The sequence below is a fragment of the Podarcis muralis genome, chromosome 4 (genome assembly GCF_964188315.1).
Source record: "Podarcis muralis chromosome 4, rPodMur119.hap1.1, whole genome shotgun sequence".
NCBI lineage: Eukaryota > Metazoa > Chordata > Lepidosauria > Squamata > Lacertidae > Podarcis > Podarcis muralis.
In genome coordinates this window covers 83973582-83992874 of record NC_135658.1, presented here as the reverse complement: position 1 = coordinate 83992874, position 19293 = coordinate 83973582, and the positions used below count along the sequence as shown (strand labels likewise).

Sequence of the window (19293 nt, the reverse complement as noted above, 5' to 3'; positions counted from 1 at the left end):
TAACTGTCCAGAGCACCCCACTGAGAATGTAGGTTCTGCACCACATATTAGAAAAGGCAAAAGGCCATATTACGCCACAAATTGGTATCCAATCACCAAAAGACCAAATACCAGATTCAGTAGTCTGGCATACCTTGGTATTAAGGTCTGTTAAAAGCTAAACAGAGAAAGAAGGCCCAACTAAAGGAGGATGACCAAATCCAAACCAGATACAAATATAAAATTTCTGCAATAAATACACAAACCATATAACACTGCTAGGATCAAAAACGCAAATCTATGGATGTGATTCCCAGGGGAAAGAATTGCAATAATGAAAAAAAAATTTTTTTTCAGACAACTTGAAAACAATAAATTCAAGTAAACTCTGTTCCAACTGTAGTTGTGGCTGGCAGGTATACAAAAGACAAAAAACAGTTACTGTTGTGATATAAACCGATCAGGTTCACAGCTGAAAGTGCTTGCTTATGTTACAGCTACCTGAGTTGATCTTGAAGTTTGTATTACAAGACTAATGCTGACAGATGGAGCCATAAATATTGTGCTTACTGCAAATGTTCAGTCACTACAACTCCCTAAACATTCCCCTCTCCCTGTTTGTTGTAAAAATATAAAAATAAGATATTTTAGAAAATAACTCTGCATCCCTACCCACAACTTGCCATTTGATTCTGAGCCATATTTTTCATTGTCTATGTAAGGGCTAATAACTTTTTAAAACAACAACATCTAGAATTAAACTTTGCACAATGTTATGTTAGCTTTCTCCTGAAAATATATACAGTGGTACCTCAGGTTACAGAAGCTTCAGGTTACAGAAGCTAAACCAAAAATAGTACCTCGGGTTAAGAACTTTGCTTCAGGAGAACAGAAATCTTGCTCCAGCGGCGCGAAGGCATGCGCCCCATTAGCTAAAGTGGTGCTTCAGGTTAAGAACAGTTTCAGGTTAAGAACGGACCTCCGGAACGAATTAAGATCTTAACCCGAGGTACCACTGTAGCACTACAAGTCCCTTTGTTGTGTAGCGATGGCAATTATGGCAAACTATCAGTGATGTATGGAAGTGAGAGCTGGACCATAAAGAAGGCTGACCGCTGAAGAATTGGTGCTTTTGAATTATGGTGCTGGAAGAGACTCTTGAGAGTCCCATGGACTGCAAGAAGATCAAACGTATCCATTCTTAAGGAAATCAGCCCTGAGTGCTCACTGGAAGGACAGATCCTGAAGCTGAGGCTCCAATACTTTGGCCACCTCATGAGAAGAGAAGACTCCCTGGAAAAGACCCTGATGTTGGGAAAGATGGAGGGCACAAGGAGAAGGGGACGACAGAGGATGAGATGGTTGGACAGTGTTCTCGAAGCTACCAGCACAAGTTTGGCCAAAGTGCGGGAGGCAGTGGAAGACATTAAACCAGGGGTCAGCAATCTTTCTCAGCCATGAGCACCACTGTCCCTCAGACTGGTGGGCCGGATTATATTTTGGAAAAAAATATGAACAAATTCCTATGCCCCACAAATAACCCAGAGATACATTTTAAATAAAAGAACACATTCTACTCATGTAAAAACACGCTGATTCCTGGACTGTCCGCGGGCCGGATTGAGAAGGCGATTGGGCTGCATCCGGCCCCCAGGCTTTAGGTTGCCTACCCCTGCCTTAATCTTTCACTGGAGAAAATGAAGCACGTTTTAATCCCCCCCCCCCCCCCCGCCCAAACAAACACAGCTATAAAAAAACAAAACCCTTGCAAATAATTCAGTGGTTTTATATATTCATAGTCAAAAGCCAAGGTACCTAAAGCAGCAGAAAGATAATTATCATAGGGAATAGGAAAAAAACACACGTGTCAGTCGTAACGCCCTTGCAGCAGTGAATAAGCCTGCAAAAAGAAGGCCTTGACACGCATCCAATTATATCTCGAAGAACAGTTTTAACAGGAAACTGTGCATGCAAAGCACGTCGATATCGTAACTCGGGCGCTTCTAATGCAGTGGGACGTGTGCGGGTGTATCCGCGTCTAAAACGATGGTCTCCTCTCTGCGCAGCTGCGAGCCGGTTGAGGCAAACAAGCGACTCTCTATCTTCTACAACCCTCGAGCGAATCCGACGCTCGCCCCACGACAGGTTCCATGAGGCGCCAACCAATCCGGCTTTCCTCCTCCTCTCACGTGATTTCCCCCCACCCGCGCGCCCCAGCTGGCGCGCGCCGATTTAAAAGCCAACGCCTGAAAGAAAACGGTTGACTAAAAGAGTTGGGGGGTGGGGGAGTGAGAGGAGAGAAACTGCGCGCGCCTTCCTTTCCTCTCCCGAGCCCACCCACCCTCTCCAACATCACATGACCTCGCTTTTAACCAATAACCTTTTAAAATAACCTATAAGCGACCAGCCCGGGTCTCCCCTCGCGCTCGCATTTTAAAAAAGGCGGCAAGCCCGTTTGAAGAAAGAAGCTCACCCGCCAGTTTGAACAGCCGTGTTTAGAGCCCGGGTCCTAGTGCGCTTGCCAATCACACAAACTTGCTCCGGCCGCTTTCGGAGTGCGCCGTTGCCCTTTAGAACCTGAGGGAGTGGGCGGGGCTGCTCGCCGTTCTCCACAGAGAGTTGGGATAGAGTTGCCATTTCACGTGCTGAAGACGGGGTCGATGCTCATTCTGTGAGGGGGGGCGGTCTTTTGACTTTTTAAACCTTTATAAAACTGCAGCGCTAACACGCCACTGTCTTCCCAACATTTCGCGAGGAGGAAAGGGAGCCGAAGCCGAGGGAGGATTGATTTACGGCACTCCTATTTATGACAGTAGGAGCTGTCACCCCAAGTCCCAATGAAGTCAACGGAGCTGAGACTGCGCCATCTAGCGCAGGTTATTTCAGGCTGCTGGAAATTAGGGTTAAATCGTGCCGGAAGCTGGGAAGTTGGTTGTCACTCTTCAACTTGTCCAGCTCTGTGGGCACCTTCGGCGAGCTCTTACTCCCGCCTTTTCCAAGAGATGATTGACGTCACGTTTCTTCAACGTGACAGAATCAGCGGAAGGAGGAATGACCGGAGGAAAGAAGGCGGCGAGGAAAGCCGCCGTTGTCTAGGCAACCCCGCGCATGCGCAGTGCGGCGGGAAAAGCAGGCGAAGGAAAGGCCGAACGGCGCGATAACTTTCTTCAGTGAAGGGCAGCGGGCAGGAGCCGGTCGTTTCACCTAATATATGTGGCAACCCCGTTCCTATGTCTGCTCACTTGGGAGATAAGTTCACTGACTTCTGTGAAGCTTGCATGTTACGTGTTAAGATTTTTTTTGAATTAAATATATATATATATATATATAACCCGCTTTTAAAAAAATTCTTAAGCTACTAAGTGGTTTTCCACAGGACGTATTGCATTGCTGCCAAAAATGCTGACTCAGAAACTCCACAATCGCTATGTTGGAAAGGCTGCTGCGCCTGTTGGATTTCTGCCTGCTGTGCACCTTCTTACAGACTTGCCACTTTTTCCTTCTGATCAGGGACCCTCTGGCTTTAATGCTCGTAGGACCAGGGCTTCCAAACTACGGTCCATCGTTGGAGATGCAGGGCTGAGCAACTAACTACACCTGTTGAATTTCTTCACATTACAAGAAGAAGGTGGAAACCTAGTTAGCGCTAGCCTTAGGAAGAGAGAGGGTTGGAAGGCTAGGACTGAGCAGAGTGGAATTGCCACTTTATAACTAATTTTGCACTTGGGGTTGCAGTATCAAAATACCACCTATCTTAAAACAAAACAGAACAACAGTCTGGAACAACAGGTTCTTCAAGATTGTCACCAACCAAATGCACGCTTGAGATATTGGGGTGAGAATAGTATCTATGCCGCAGATTTCGAGATACACTCTCTCCATGTAGGATGTTCAACAGACACTTAGAAACTATAGCAACATATAGATGGCCTTGATCCATCCTTGCTGCCTTTGGGCCATATCTATATGTACTTAATATAAGATGAATTGGGGGAGAATCAGAGCTAAGTTTTATGAAATGTAGCTCTCAAATCTCTTATCAAAAACTATTGTATGTACAAGCTAATTTAAGCTTCACACCAAAGTGATTTTCATCCTTGTCAGATTGTGAAAAAACTTCTCTCTTAAGTTTGAGTAGTGGCAATCTGACAAGTTTTCTCCTAGACTTATTTTATCCAAATATTCATCACCTGAACTACCTAACGTCAGCTGGAGGGCACAGGCTCTGGCCTCCCCCAATCTTTTTTGTGTGTAGACATTACGAGAGCCATAGGGCAGGCCAGATACAGAGTTACTATTACACTAAAAAGCAGACCATAAACAAGTATTGTGCTAGAGAGGATCAAACTAAGTGAGGGAACAATATATATACACACCCCCCCAACTTGGTGTAGGAAAGCAGCTGCAGGGGAGAAGCCAAATTTGAGCACCAAAACTTCACGTGGATAAAGATTTTAGCATACACTCCCACCCCCCAGCTCTGCTCAAAGCAGGTGTGCCCCCCTCAGTTGTATTAATGTTTCAAAGTTAAACAACAAAACCACCACAGCTATTTAGAAAAAAGGTGCTTTCCCCCTTTTCTATTTGATGCATTGCCACTGCCCTTTCTGAAACATTACTTTTATCATTGTTCTTGAACAGGTTTTATTTTTACTCTTATAAAATCCACAACAGCCAAAGAACAGATGAGGTTTTATTACAAATGTTGTCTTATAAAAGAAACTGGAATGTATTCATTAAAATTCAATGTCATTATCGAGAACTAATCCAACTATCAGTTGCTACCCATTGTCTTCAAAGTCCTCACTTTTTATTATTATCCAGCCATACAGTTTAATAGGCCCCGAAGAAATTTATAATACATCAGAGGCTGACATTCATTGGACATATCACCAAATTGGCTACAAATCTTTTGTTGAGTCCTAAAACAATTATTTCAGTATAAAGCCCATACTTGTTTGTGCTTACAAAAGTGTAGATGCTTATGACAAACCTTGTATCACAGAAATGAAACAATCTTCTGTACACTCCGCTTTTTAGTAAGTAGATTTAGTAGGCAGCAGTCACTGCTTATTCACTATTTTCAAAAGAGTTTTAACCTCAGAATTTGCACTACAATTTCAAAAGATTCGGTTCCAGCTTTCCAAACAACTAATATTCCCACAGCCACATTCTACATCTGTTTACTTAGAAGGAAGTTCCACTGGACTTAATCCTAGGCAAGTATGTCTAGGATTGCCACTTTACATGTAATCCTAAGTACTATGGTGACATGCAGTTGAGTTGAATTGATCTAGGATGCCGAGGATCAAACTATGTTGGATATATCAGCCCAGCAGCCTAAAACGGCACACAGCTCACTTTTGCCTTCATGGCTTTTGAATGTTAAGAGACATGTATGCCTTTGCTAAGTGTATAGCAGGGGTGGTAGGAAGAGACTGAGATTTTCTTCTTCTTATGGGTGGTATCTGACTAAGTTAGAATAGTACCATTAAAATCAATGGATTTGTAGTCATAACTAACTAGCCCCCTTGATTACAGTGGGTTTACTCTTTGTGTGACTTAGCCATTTACTACTGTATATTTTTTAAAGCCGTATTACTGTATATTTTTAAAGCCTTTTTATAATGTTTCTAAATTTAAAATAAATTTCTAAAACTGAATTATAGCAATCTGTATGACATTTAATTATCATTTTCAAAAGTAGGATCACTTCACACATCACCATTCTGCCTTCCCAAAAATACATATACAAACAATATGCCATAAGCATACACGGAAAAATGCCACATATGAATGTAACAACATACTATATTTGTCAGAGTTGGTTGCAGCTCCATGTCAAGTTTAGGCTTGGTTGTATAGCTAAGGTTGCCTCTGCATAATATGTGAAGTAGCCTTTAGGACACTATTCAAAAAGTTTGCCTAGGCAATGTTTTATAGTTACATTCACATGACAGAGCTGACAGCTAGGAGACACATTAATTTCAAGTATTATTATACCAACAAAAGTCTAGAAAATGTTGATCTACTTTACATATGCTTTCAAATCAGGAGATCCAAATATTTCCAGGCTGTTAACAAAAAAAGTAAATTTAAAGAAATGTTTCATGCTCTACATAAAATATTAACTCACTATGTTCATACCAAACAAATAGTGCAGGCCAACAGGGATAAGTATCATATGTAAACTGCAGGCAATAGTAATGAATCAGACAATTAATTACATCAGACATCAACAATATTCAAACATAGAGCTATTATTAAAATCTTATCCCATCTGAGAAAATGGTCTGTAAGCACTGCATGTTAGAGGAAATTGCTGAATCATTAAAAAACAAAACATAAAACAACCAGTGGAAATGATTTCTATTTATAGTTTGTACAATTTTCTTGTGTATGTATAAATACATCAACACCATGTTCTTATTGGGGTCATTCACATTATTTTATAATATTCCATATAGCAAGACTGTCAGCATCCTGTGTATTACAACAGTTAAAACTATTTTATTCAAGGGACTGATACATTTAGAACATACTGGGAGCAGTTGCAAATCCTAATCAATTCAGGATGTGCATGCTGTCCAATGGTTGGATCTTTGTCTCCAGCTCTAAGGGCTAGATTGGGTCCATGTGCATCCGTGTTTTAAGGGTGGTACTGAATCCATAACAAGATAGCTGCCAAAGCCAAGTGCACCAACTGGTACATATATTGTATGAAGAGTTTTCTTTTTTGAAACTCAATTCTGATCTTTCCATTCTGAGAAATAATGCTCTATATGGGAAGGATTCTAATGCAGCAATATCTCTCTTGCACAATATACATAGCAGGACAAAAAAGGTCAACATTCGATTTTGACTTTGCTCCTCAAAAATCCAATCTGCAGCAAGAATAAATTGAAGTATGGAAGAACAGATCTTTTTCTGATATGCTGTCATTGATTTTTAGGTAAACTGTACCTGTCTGTAAGTGGTCTTTAGGCAACCCCTAAAGCTGGAAAACAATAGTTAATCTGGGACTGTGAAGATTACACAGGTGGATATCTCAACATTGCATCTAGGGTGCAATGTTGACATAAATCCTTTCTTTGCCAATAAAGACGTCACAACCACATTTCTTTATTATTTTAGGCTACAATGGCCCAGATCAGACATTTCTTCCTGCACTTGGCTGCACCCTTAGGGATGTTCCACGTGAAGGATTTTATAACATGTTAACTGGGCTGTCACTTCTTTAAGGAACTATTAACCCTCAGAGAAAAATTAAGTCTGCGATCATCCCCAGAGAAGACTGAAGAACCCTTCATATGCCGCTTGGATTTCAGCTACTGATACCCTAATGAAAGCTGCTACCAACAAGACAGCAGATTAAAACCTAATCAAACATCTAAAAATGTAATAACCACTGCCCAGCTGAAGCATTACAAGATTCTGGGCAAACTACCAAACATGAAAGGCTTTACAGTTTAAAGTACTCTTGACAGTTACTTTGGGATGCTTGACCATTCAAGTCACTACCTTTAAGCTGTACAACAGCAACTAAGGATAGATTCTGAATCTAAGAACAATTTGAATTAAACTTCAATCCTCAATTCACCATAAATTGTTGAAAATAGTTCATTCTATCCTGTTCTTACCAAGTATATTAGCAGTGTATTGCGCAAACACTCTCCCCCATGTTTCTGAAGCATGGCCTCTCCAGAGATTAATGAGGCAACATTTGTGCTCTCTGTAATTCACTGGGCCACGTTTCATACCAACGCTGCATCAGAATTCCTGCATCAGTAAGATGTATACACAGGCAAAATAAATAATATTTCTTTTCCACATAATTGTACAGTGGCACCTCAGATTACATACACTTCAGGTTACATACGCTTCAGTTTACACACTCCGCTAACCCAGAAATAGTGCTTCAGGTTAAGAACTTTGCTTCAGGATAAGAACAGAAATTGGGCTCCGCCGGCACGGCAGCATCAGGAGGCCCCATTAGCTAAAGTGGTGCTTCAGGTTAAGAACAGTTTCAGGTTAAGAATGGACCTCCGGAACGAATTAAGTACTTAACCCGAGGTACCACTGTACTGTGGTACATTCACACTCCACTGCTACATGCATTTTGAATATGCCCTTCTTTCTATTTGAATAAGTTGGCCCTACCAGCACAAGTGCTCCGAGTATAAGAATGTAAATATTCAACAGGTTTTGAAACTGGGTCAAAAAGCTGAAAGCATAAATACAAACCTTTCAGTTCTCCAAATGAAAATTTCAAAACCAGCATTGCTTTTTATTTTTTTTTTGTAAAGAAATTTACTTCTGCCACTAGACTTCATGAAACATTTTGAGTATTTGTTGCTGGTGCTATAATTATTGGGTTATTGTTGTGATTTTTTAAATGACAGTATGACTGAATGCTTCTCTCCCTGGTGATTAGTAGCCATGTTGCCAATAAATGGTATGCAGTACGCATTCAAAGCCTGAGAAGAAACCTCAGACATCGCCTTTTTTTTTAAGTTGGTCCAGTTTCCTTTTTAAAAGACTATAGTTTTCCCTGGTCCCAGCTGCTGTGGGGTCAAGCTTCAGAGAGATTTCATAGTGTTTCTTGGCTAAGTCAAGATTTCCCCAGCGATGGTACAGCACAGCTGAAACAGCAAAGAGGAGTTTTTGTTAGCAACATCGTTGAAGGACAGACAATCTTGCCAATTACTTAGAAAACATTAAAACATTTGGTTGGCTGCCGGCATGGTGGCAGCCTGCTCTGTTGCCAGCTGGAGGGGACACGTTTGGGAGCTGAGCAGGCCAGGGAATGACAAGAGTGGATTGTGCTAGAGCCATAAATTGCTGTTTTTATCAGGAGAGCTCATGGCGGTTTGCAAGCATGGCACAAAAGAGCCAATTTGCCACCACTGACATGCAGCCACCTCTGGGCTGTAGTGTGCTGCCTGGTTGGTCTATTATACAATGCATTGAGCTTTGCATTTTTGGAACTCCTTTCTCTAGCTGGCAATTTGTTTAGCAAGTAGGCAGAATAGAAATCTCGGCAGCAGAATAATGCCTTAAAAACAGTAGTTTTTAAGACAATTAACATGAAAAGAAGTACAAGCAGTGTGTCTGATTTTTTAAAAGTTTGCACTAGGGGAGCTGTAAAATGCCTTACCCAAATTACCATGGTAACTGGCTGCAGTTGGATTGGCTTTAATTGCCTTGTGGAACAAAGCTTCAGATTCCTGAATAATTCAGAAAAAGAGATCAACAGGACAAGCTATTTCTGTAGTGCATACAATGTCAAGTACAACCAAACACTACCAATTACCTCATGCTCTGTGGTCTATTAATGTGATTATGTCACCATATTTTTTTCATGTGCATTCACACTTCTACTTCTCTCTAATGGATATACATACAATATAATTCACAGCCTGATCCAGCTGTTGTCTGGTAGTTGCTGTCAATTAAACAGTAATTACTTCTGTGCTAGTAAGAACACAAAAACACTTGCGGACTGCATTATAACCGGATGCTCACACAAATCACCACTTAAAACCTGCATATTTGTGTTAAAATGAAGTTAATCCCAATAAAATCAATGAGATGAATCTACTTTTATTACAGCCAACAATTTTTAAAGGCTTATCTGCTTTGTTTTGGAGACAATACTTCTAGAAAGAAAAAATGCTCCACAAAAGACTTTTCACTTGTTTTTCTAACTGACTTGCTTCAAAGATTCTGACCACTGAATATTTTCATTATTCATTTTCAGTTTTGCTAGGCTCACACATCCCTCTTGCATGACATCATTAAACTCTGAACAACGCATACAAAATATATACAATTACTCAAGAAAAACAATTATTTAAACAGATAAGAGATTAAAAATACTTTTAAAGATGTTCCTATGCAGCGGATGCAGACTTAATTACAGGGCTACTTAACACAGCTTTATGTCTGTTTATAATCCAAGGATAACTGCTGATTCTAATGTAAATGTTTTTTTTCAGGAAAAACCTTGGCTTATTTCTATATTTATCAATTTGAGTGATGATTTTTAGATGTGCTGCATATAAGATAAAAAATATTTTTATGCTGTTTCTGAACTGTTCTGCAAAACACGCTTGCTTGCGTCCCTAAATTAAACTCATGAACTTGTTCACAGTAAGGAACCTAGTGTTTTCTGTTTAGGCGGGAATGAATAGAAGTCAGCTGAATAATACTCAGAGTGTGTGTTCCAATATCATGTGATTGTGGGGACCCCTGAGAACCTCAGCTAGGGATGAATCAAGTAAATTAGTTTAGCACCCAGGAGTTGATCAGACCAGGGCCCTAAAGGCTATCTTACTTCCTAGAACATATCTGAAAAAGGAGGATTTGGCCTATAAAAACTTCAGATTACTGGGGAATCCATGTTCATCTGAACCTTTCTTTTCTATAGCTACTTTGCTTTGATGTTTTCCCTATTTCCCTCTGAATTATCAATGAAATTATTCTCCTATGTTCATGAAATCTAGGGCTGGTAACTCTGCAGGTTCAGAAAACCCAGCCACATGCCCAGCTCTTTGACAATATTACTGTGTCTCTACAGATCAAGGCAGTATATTTTATTCAACACAGCTGACCTTGAATAAAAGGTGGTAAACCCCATACACGAGTAGTTTGCCATGACAACATGTACATGCCACCACATTACGAATGTGCACGTCTATTTTGCCACATGTACCTACAGAACAACACTTCAATTTGTCTCTAATGTGAGTTTTAATTTTTTTGAGAACCTATTCAGTCTATGAACAATGGAGAAACAATTAAGATAATTATTTCATTCAAAAGTTATGATTGGAAATATTTTACTACCTTATATTTCTGTGACTTCCCCAATACATTTGCCAGTGAAAACATAAGAGAATGATCATTGGGTATTAACTCCAAAGCCTCTCTTCCAACAGCTTCAGCTTGTGCTAAGTTACCTAGGAACGTAAGAAAAGAGAGGAAAGGGTGCTGAATAGCACACTAGTTTTTATTCCACAAAACCGTAAGCAGGGCAAAAACTGCATAAATGCATCACTTATTTAAACGTCGCTGGGTAATTCTTATACTGTACCTGTATTATCAAGCAATATAATCATGTTGTTCCAAGCCAAACTGTGTTGTGGTTTCAGAACAGTGGCATTCCTCCATGCATTCAATGCATCTATGTGGCGATTGAGGTCAGCATACTGAAACACGGACGACAATATGACAGCAAATACAGTAACGGCAGTCCTGAATAAATTAGATCAATGCTCAAGTTCCTCCCCTGTTCTAGTCCCACTCCTGCTCATATTACTTTATGCAAAAAACCAACCATGTATATATATGAAAAAAAAATAGCAAGTAGTGCTATATTTTGGAGACAAGCTCTTGAAAACAATTTATAATGGTCAAAGCCACGAAAGGCAATCTGCATGCAAGTTCTCGCCCACTGATACTGTAGGAACAACACACAGGAACATAGGAAACTGCCTTATACTGAGTTGGTCCATCTTGCTCAGTATTGCATACACTGATTGGCAGAGGCTTTCAGGATTACAAGCAGGAGTCTCTTCCACCCCGACTTGGGGATTGAACCTGGGACCTTTTGCATGCAAAGCAGATGGTCTGCTATGGGCTGGAGTGCAGGGCTGAGGATGTGCCCTTCACCTACTGCACTCTGAATATTATTAGGAAGCTGCATGAAACGTGCCAAAGTACTGCTGTTTAACCACACTGTTAATATCTAGGAAGTATGCTTAAGTTTGCCACCAAGGCGACATTTCATCTTAGTCTCTTGCTGTCATTAGCACACATGTAATGCAATACACAAGGGACGCGGGTGGCGCTGTGGGTAAAAGCCTCAGCGCCTAGGACTTGCCGATCGAAAGGTCGGCGGTTCGAATCCCCGCGGCGGGGTGCGCTTCCACTGCTCGGTCCCAGCGCCTGCCAACCTAGCAGTTCAAAAGCACCTCCGGGTGCAAGTACATAAATAGGGACCGCTTACTGGCGGGAAGGTAAACAGCGTTTCCGTGTGCTGCACTGGCTCGCCAGATGCAGCTTGTCACGCTGGCCACGTGACTCGGAAGTGTCTGTGGACAGCGCTGGCCCCTGGCCTCTTGAAATGGACACACAACCCTAGAGTCTGTCAAGACTGGCCCGTACGGGCAGGGGTACCTTTACCTTTTAATGCAATACACTTACCAAACGTCCTAAATTATAGTAACAATCCGGGTATTTTTTTCGGTGTCTAATTGCAGTCCAATAGCTTTGCTCTGCTTCTCCATACCTTCTTAAGCTATTCTGCACTATTCCCAGATTCATCCATGCCGCTGCAAAATCAGGCCTAGGCAGAATTGTTGGATACATTTAGTATATAGGACAGGACACAGCACTCCTTTTATATGCTCTGCAACAACAACTGGAATTGTGTATTTAAAAACGTACTGTATTTGTACAGCTAGTGACAGCAGCTCTTCAGCTTCATGGAGTTCATTCCTTTCTTTCAAGATATTTCCCAGGTTGTTCATAGCGTGCACATATTTAGGGTTCAATCTGGGCATGTAAAAGGGGAAAAAAATAATTACTCATTGGAAAAGGGCAGCTTGACTGATTTTCTTTCATTTACACTACAGTAAATGAAATCTGCTGGATTGATTGCTTCTGTCGACAGGTGTCTTTTGTACAGGTAGTGTAACGAGCTGGGATTACAGGTAAAACCTCTCCCTTACAGCAGGTGCTTCTAATCTCAGCTTGTTACATACAGTGAAGATACCAGGTAGCCTGACATCTGGCTGGTTGATAGGGGATCAAATACTTATTTCACTCATTATAATGCACATCCATCTCTGATGGTTTCTGGGGCTTTTCCTGTTGTTATTCTGTCTCTCACAGCTACAATAAACCTACCATTAAAATTATGGACTGGTCATTTCTTCGTCAGAGGGCAAACGGGCAAATTTAGCAGGCGATCAAATACTTCCCCCCCCTCACTGTATATAGCCACCAACTCGTGAGACTCCACCTATTATTTGAATTTCAACCTGACCAAACGTAGGAAATTTACCCCTTAATCATATATTAAATCACCATCACCAATCTTATCTGGACTACAGTGATTTATTTAAAAGGAGAGACAGGAAATGGTACCCTTTCTAGAACGTGATGCAGAAAGAAACAACTATATTGTAGCTTCATTGCTAGGATGGCTTTGCTATCAGTGGTGCTTGCCTGCAGAACATGTTGAGTACATGCAGAGGATAGTGCTTTTACCCAGGCAGCATTATCTTGCTTTAAATTTAAAAACAACAACAACAGGAATACATGTCTCCTTTATTCATTTTTCTACAAACACATGTCATCCCTTTTATTGCCTTCATTCATGTGCCCATATTTAATTTTGTTAGGTTTGTACTACCTAATTTTCTTTTGGATTGATAATTCTGGAATTTCACATGACGTCCAATACACAGTAGTCATACTTGCCACTATGATCGGATTGCACCCCTTAATCTGTGTATTTAGGATACGAGATATATGAGTGTGTCTGTGTGCACACGCTAGTATCTATCTCCTAACAACAAAAATATTGGATTGAAATTTAATAATCTAGTGTATTTTCTACTTTTTCAGCAACTACCCAAATCTGGACTGGGATGGGACCACCTCACAATTCTTTCCTGTGTTACATCGCCAACATTTTTACTCACTCTGTGTACATTTTCCTAACCATGGTGTTCTAAGCTACTTTCATTCCCTGCCCCCCATGGATTAAATTCTCTTTTGAATAATTCTAATAAAATTAATTTATTTTAAACAGTGCATTGAGATGTCATATCTTCCAGGCTCTTTTTTATAGGCCAATAAATGCAATATTTTGAATATTTTTTCCTGTTCCTCTTTTAAATCAATTTTTATTAAAGATTTTCTTGTGTAACAAACAAATGGGGAAAAAAAGGAAAAGTGCATATAGTGTCTCCACTTTCAGTTCATAGAGTCTTTTTCACAGTTTGCATTCATTGTGGGATACTTCCCTGTTCCTCTTTTAAACAGTAAACTGGCACGTACCTGACAGCTTCCCTGTAATAGTTGATTGCAGCTGTTTGGTTGCCTTTATCAGCCAGATTTTTGCCAACGTTATAATGAACCTGAAAGTAAAGGCCAGAAATGTATTAACTGTTCCAGTCATTTATTACTCTTAGATACTAATAATGCAGCATTTATCTCTGCAACTGCAATTTTGAAAATAGATTTATGGTTTAACAAAGCATCTTACTCTTGTTTATAAATATATATACCACAGGTCAAGGTAAGTGCAACCTTCTTTGAATAATATGCATAATTTACAGTGATGTGTCAAGCTTCAAGAAGGGGATGGCTTGAAATAAAAACAACATTTTTGCTTTGACCCCTTTTCCCAAAGCTGATGCTGAGTCAAGCCTCTGAAGTTCAGGGCCAGGCTCAACATTGTTTGTACAGTATGGGCCCACAATGTTATCTCTTTCCTTACACAGTGATAGTATGAGGTAGGATATATAGCAGGGACTCCATTAGGCTTTTAACACAGTCATGGTAAGTTCAAATAGCATCAACAGCTGCCAGGAAAAGTAAAAAATGTAGCTGAAGGGAATATGACACAAGAATTAGAGAGAAGAAAATAATAATCAGAGAACAAACATCCCAGTGAAAATGTAAGTCTTCAGCAACTTTGAAGTTCACCGAACATTTATCCAACTGAAAATTCATGCCATGTTGGTTCTGATACGTTTTGTTGAATGTGTTTTTAAAATTTCCAACACAAATATTTACAGAAAGTTATAGGTCAGCGAAGAACATATTTGAACTACTCAATCTTCTGCTGACTCTCCAAATTTCAGCCCTGCAGATTTCTGGAAGAACTCCTTTAGATTTGGGGGGGGGGGGGATGCAATTGAGTCCACAGCAGGCCCAAAATGGATGTAGAAACCTGCCTCTCCTTGTACTGGGCCTATGCCTACTTCAGCATCATAGCTTAGTGGAATTAACCAGTGTTGGTGCCTATGCCTTCGCTTAGCATGCTGACATTGGCCACAGAGTATACATTGTTGGTTGTGGCAGCAGCATCCTGAGCCAACTAGTCTTTACAACCACACAACAAGTCCAGGCATCCCAACATGTTTGTATACCAGCCAAGGCCGGATCAATTTATTTTTACTTACCAGCAAATACCATTCCCACTGCCAAATGTGTAACAAAGCAATTGGTTACACGATGGCAACTAATGAATCACTTTTCCCTGCCAAGAGCACCTTGAAACACAATGTGAAAGAAGGGTATACTTTTATTTGTATACCGCCCTCCATCTGTTTATCTTAGAGCAGTTCACGACATAAAAATATAAAATTAAAAAACAAAACGCATAATAAAAGAACAAAAACAAACCAGTAATAAATTCAATGAACAAATAAGCTGCTGATCTCCTCCCACAACATGTTTGAAAGGGTATCAGATGTAACAAGCTGAAGGCCTGGTTGAAGAAAAATGTTTTTGCCTGGCGCCTAAAGGTGTATAATGAAGGCGCCTACTGAACCTCCCAGGGACATCATTCCACAAACATGCACGCCACCATACAGTATATCCAACTCCAAATAGACCTTATGTTTTCAGAATTAAAACAAAAAGGAAACTGCCATATTCACAATTGAGGAAACAGAAGCTAGAGGTCTAGTTACATCTTTTACAAGCATTCTACAATAAGGATGTGTAAAACACTGTGTACCACAGAGTGCGGGAGAGGTATAGCTGCATTTTGTTGTGTGACAAAAAGGAACGGTTCAACCATGGGGTGGAGCTGCAGCAGTGCTGTTCTGTCTGCATGGGCAGTGACAGAGCCAATACAGTGCTCCTGTCTGCATGCCCTTATTCCTCCTGAATAAGTGGGCTAGACAGCTCCTGCCCACTCCCAAACCAATCAGGGACAATGTGTTCCCTAGATCCACAAAGATTACCGCTCTTGGAAAACAAATGCTATACACAACAGCCATATATTGAACTATTATAGTTCCTCCGTTTTGTCTCCCTAAGGAACCCTAGGGAAATCAGTTTATAAGAGAGATTGAAATCTGTAACATGCAATCCCAATTATTTGTAAGTGCCCTACAGGTTTTTCAAAATTGGCTGCAAATACTGGTGATACTGAACATTTTGTTTGCTTTGGGTCTTAAACTTCAGATTTTGTGTACTTTTTTTGGCTCACCAAACACAGTAAACTACCTTTTGCTAACTTTCAGTAGGAAATGTGGGACATAAATTCAATGAACCATCACCACCACCTTTTAGAATAAAGCACAGGCTAGAAAATTTCTAGTTCAGGTGTTTTAACTTTTCTGCATAAGCTAAGCCCTGAGAAACAGATACGGACTGAGAAAAGGATATGGATTGCCAAGCTCATTCATGAACCAATTCAACTTTGATGCTAGGCAGATGTGCTACACTGTTGCTTACTATTTTATATCCCACAACTGCTTTTAATAATGCATAAAAGCAGGGATTGACCTGATTTCCAGAGCAGCATTATGCATGCAAAGAACAATACAGATCTTGAATTGTCTGTGATCCTCTTATGCTCATTCCCGCCATTAAATGCCACAGTAAAAGAAATCCTCTGTGCGGGATAACTTTTAAGGTTGCATCTTTACTGGGACTGATAGTTTGCTTGGGAGTTAAGCAAAGCAGTGTGATTTCTTCAATTGCCATTCCTATAAGCCCAGCTTAGAAACCTGGGCTGCAAACCAGCATATGACCACTTAAATTAAGACCAGGTAACCTGGCACTCAACATTGAATCAGGGATCTGAATCAGCGGCGGAGGAAGCCGCTCAGGCACCTGGGGTAGTGCACCCATAGGGGTGGGGCGAGGGCAGGGCACACCGCGAGGCTCCTGAATCTGCCTGCCTCCTCCCACTCAGCCACCCTACAGCTAGTGGGGGGGGGAGGCAGCCTGCCTGTGTGGCTCGGACATACTGCAGGCCCCGCGGCGAATTCCGCCCGGCATTTTGTCACCTCCCTCAGTGGTGACACCTGGGATGGCCCACACCGACTGCACCCCCTTCCTCCGCCCCTGATCTGAATTAGTATTCACCAGCCTTTTCGGACCCAGGACCCACCTTTAACTAAAGATTGTTTGGGGACCTGTTTCTCTTTCTTTCTTTCTTATGTTTGTATGGCGGTAGTGTTGCGGTTGCAACCTACCTTGCATCAGGCTGCAACCTGGTAGTAGCTCCCGACACACCAGTTGAAGACCAATGCTCTAAATGATGGGGAATGCACACAGGAATGTACCACAGGGATGTAGCTGCATTTCAGAGCCAAATGACAGAGGAACAAAAAATAGTTTTTGAACTTACTTGGTGCTGTGAGGAATGACTTAAAACACTTTCAGATTTTTAATTCCTTTACATTTGTTCAAATTTCTACTTCAAAATAGGGATTTGCCTTTACAGAGTGCAATGCATATGGCTAATGCATATTACTCCAAAACTTACTTTTGCATTCAGTGGACACACAGACAAAGCACTCCTAAAAAGTTGTTCTTCAGATCTCCACTGGTTACTGCGGATAACGCAACGCCACACATTTACCAACAAGAGGCCCAGCAGAGCAGCAACGAGAAATTTCTTGGAGAGAAGAAACACATGTTAGGAACCACAGTTTAAAGCTGTGTGTGTGTGTGTGTGTGTGTGTGTGTGTGTGTGTATACCTGTTGTCAGTTATATGGATCCTTTTGTTAGTACCTTTTTTTTAGCTTGTCTGCTCAATAGACTGAATCCGTACGTAATCAGCATGCAATAGCCAATACTCGGGAGGTAGGTTACTCTTTCTGCAACAACAAATCCAACTCGAAAGAACAGATTACTTGCAGGAAGGAAAGGGATGATGAGAAATCCCAAACCCAATGTCAGGATTCTGGAAAGCAGAAAGTAAGTTACAGGATGAACAACGCAATCATTACTTCTTATGATATTTTTATGCTACAACTTAGTATCTGCATGTAAAAAGCTGGGGTTTCAAAGAACCTGTTTGAATTCTGTCTTTTTAGCATGGAATCTTTAGAATTCATGCTAAATTCCATTCAGTGACATCAGAAATACGGTATCATATGGGAAAAATTCACGCCATGGCTCTTTTCTATACCAATATCTTCCCAGGAATGGTAATGCTGTTGCATGAAGGAACTGCTGCATGGGCTCCTCTGTGGAGAAACCTGGAGATTTCTGATGTTACTAAGCAGGGTGGGAAGGAACTACTCAGTGGAAGATCTCGTATCACTAAAGGTCATGTTGGAAAAGACTCCAAGCAATTCAGGAGTTGTGTCAATGATGTCCACGTGCTTGCCATGTAATAGTTTGGTGATCCAAAGTTTAACATAATGTACTCAATCTAAACATTCTAAATATGCATGGGAAGCCCTAGTTTTGAAGCGTTTACCTAAATGAGAAGGGGAGTATTTAGTAGGGGTGTATAGCAGCTCTTTCCTGGGTCTCAATAATGAGGTGAACTGAGGTAATTTCACCACTTCCTGAGCCGGGCCACAGGGTCGCCAAAGCACCCAGTCACTCCCCCCACTAGACCTCATGTTGCTCTGCTGCTCTATAGTTTTTGTACTCTGTGTAAACTATATTTCTATATTTCCCCCCATGCGCATATGTTTCCCTAGGTCCATGGGCTTTGCAAAAAGCAAGATGTTCAGAATGCTATCTGTGAAGCACTAAAGTGCTCTGGGTGATTTTGTTGTTGTTGGAAGCAGAGCAGCTGAAAATATATATTTTTTTTAAAGTAAGATGCTTCATTTATCTTTTTGGGTTTTTTTAAGGCCACTGTTTTACTTGGGCAGAGGGTGGGAATCTCTCGAGTGCTTCAGCGCTCCACAGGCACTATTCTGAACACTTGCACCTTGTAATGTCTATCTATAGGAGGACACAAGCATAAGAAAGTTAAGCCAGCCGCTATGAAGCTGCTAATAAAAGTTATTTTAAGGTAAGCAAGAGAGGCAACCCCCCCACTCCCTCCTCAAAATTATGAAGCCAATATGGATTTGCTGGTTTTAGTCCATTTCTGGGGAAAAAATGAAAGTGTTATTGACCTTTTCTTTGTTTAAAATGTCACATTTTAAAAAGTTGTCTTGCACAAGACTCCCTGGAACTGCCTGCCTGTGATTTGGTAGGTTTAATTCATTCTGAAGCTCCCATGCCTGTAGATTTAATGCCCACTTCTGTCATAAGGGCAACAAGTTACAACTGTTTTTTAGATTCTCCTGATATTTAGTACAGTGGTG

The 19293-nt window shown here is 40.9% G+C and overlaps 2 protein-coding genes and 1 long non-coding RNA gene across 9 annotated transcripts in view; all 3 read right to left on the bottom strand.

Annotated features, from left to right (window-relative positions):
* Positions 1–2595, bottom strand: part of GGACT (gamma-glutamylamine cyclotransferase) — a 49390-nt gene extending 46795 nt beyond the window's left edge. Inside the window, exon 1 of one of the 2 annotated variants that reach the window (XM_028728220.2) lies at positions 2453–2595. The gene's annotated coding sequence lies outside the window, so the exon portion shown is untranslated. Of the gene's footprint in view, positions 1–1794; positions 2070–2452 lie in introns of those variants that run through there. The other variant, XM_077927690.1, reaches the window with a different exon arrangement.
* LOC144327549 (uncharacterized) overlaps positions 1–19293 on the bottom strand; it is a 164208-nt gene that overhangs the window by 29623 nt on the left and 115292 nt on the right. The gene's annotated exons all lie outside the window — the stretch shown is intronic.
* TMTC4 (transmembrane O-mannosyltransferase targeting cadherins 4) overlaps positions 4655–19293 on the bottom strand; it is a 45969-nt gene continuing 31330 nt past the window's right edge. For 5 of the 6 annotated variants that reach the window (XM_028728210.2, XM_028728213.2, XM_028728215.2 and 2 more), the window contains 9 exons: positions 17753–17924; positions 17504–17635; positions 14050–14129; positions 12430–12537; positions 12187–12328; positions 11075–11189; positions 10828–10940; positions 9137–9206; positions 4655–8621 (listed from right to left, as the gene is read on the bottom strand). In XM_028728210.2, coding sequence (XP_028584043.1) covers positions 8470–8621; positions 9137–9206; positions 10828–10940; positions 11075–11189; positions 12187–12328; positions 12430–12537; positions 14050–14129; positions 17504–17635; positions 17753–17924 — 1084 coding nt within the window. In that variant the 3' untranslated portion in view covers positions 4655–8469. The remainder of the gene's footprint in view (positions 8622–9136; positions 9207–10827; positions 10941–11074; positions 11190–12186; positions 12329–12429; positions 12538–14049; positions 14130–17503; positions 17636–17752; positions 17925–19293) is intronic. The other variant, XM_028728212.2, reaches the window with a different exon arrangement.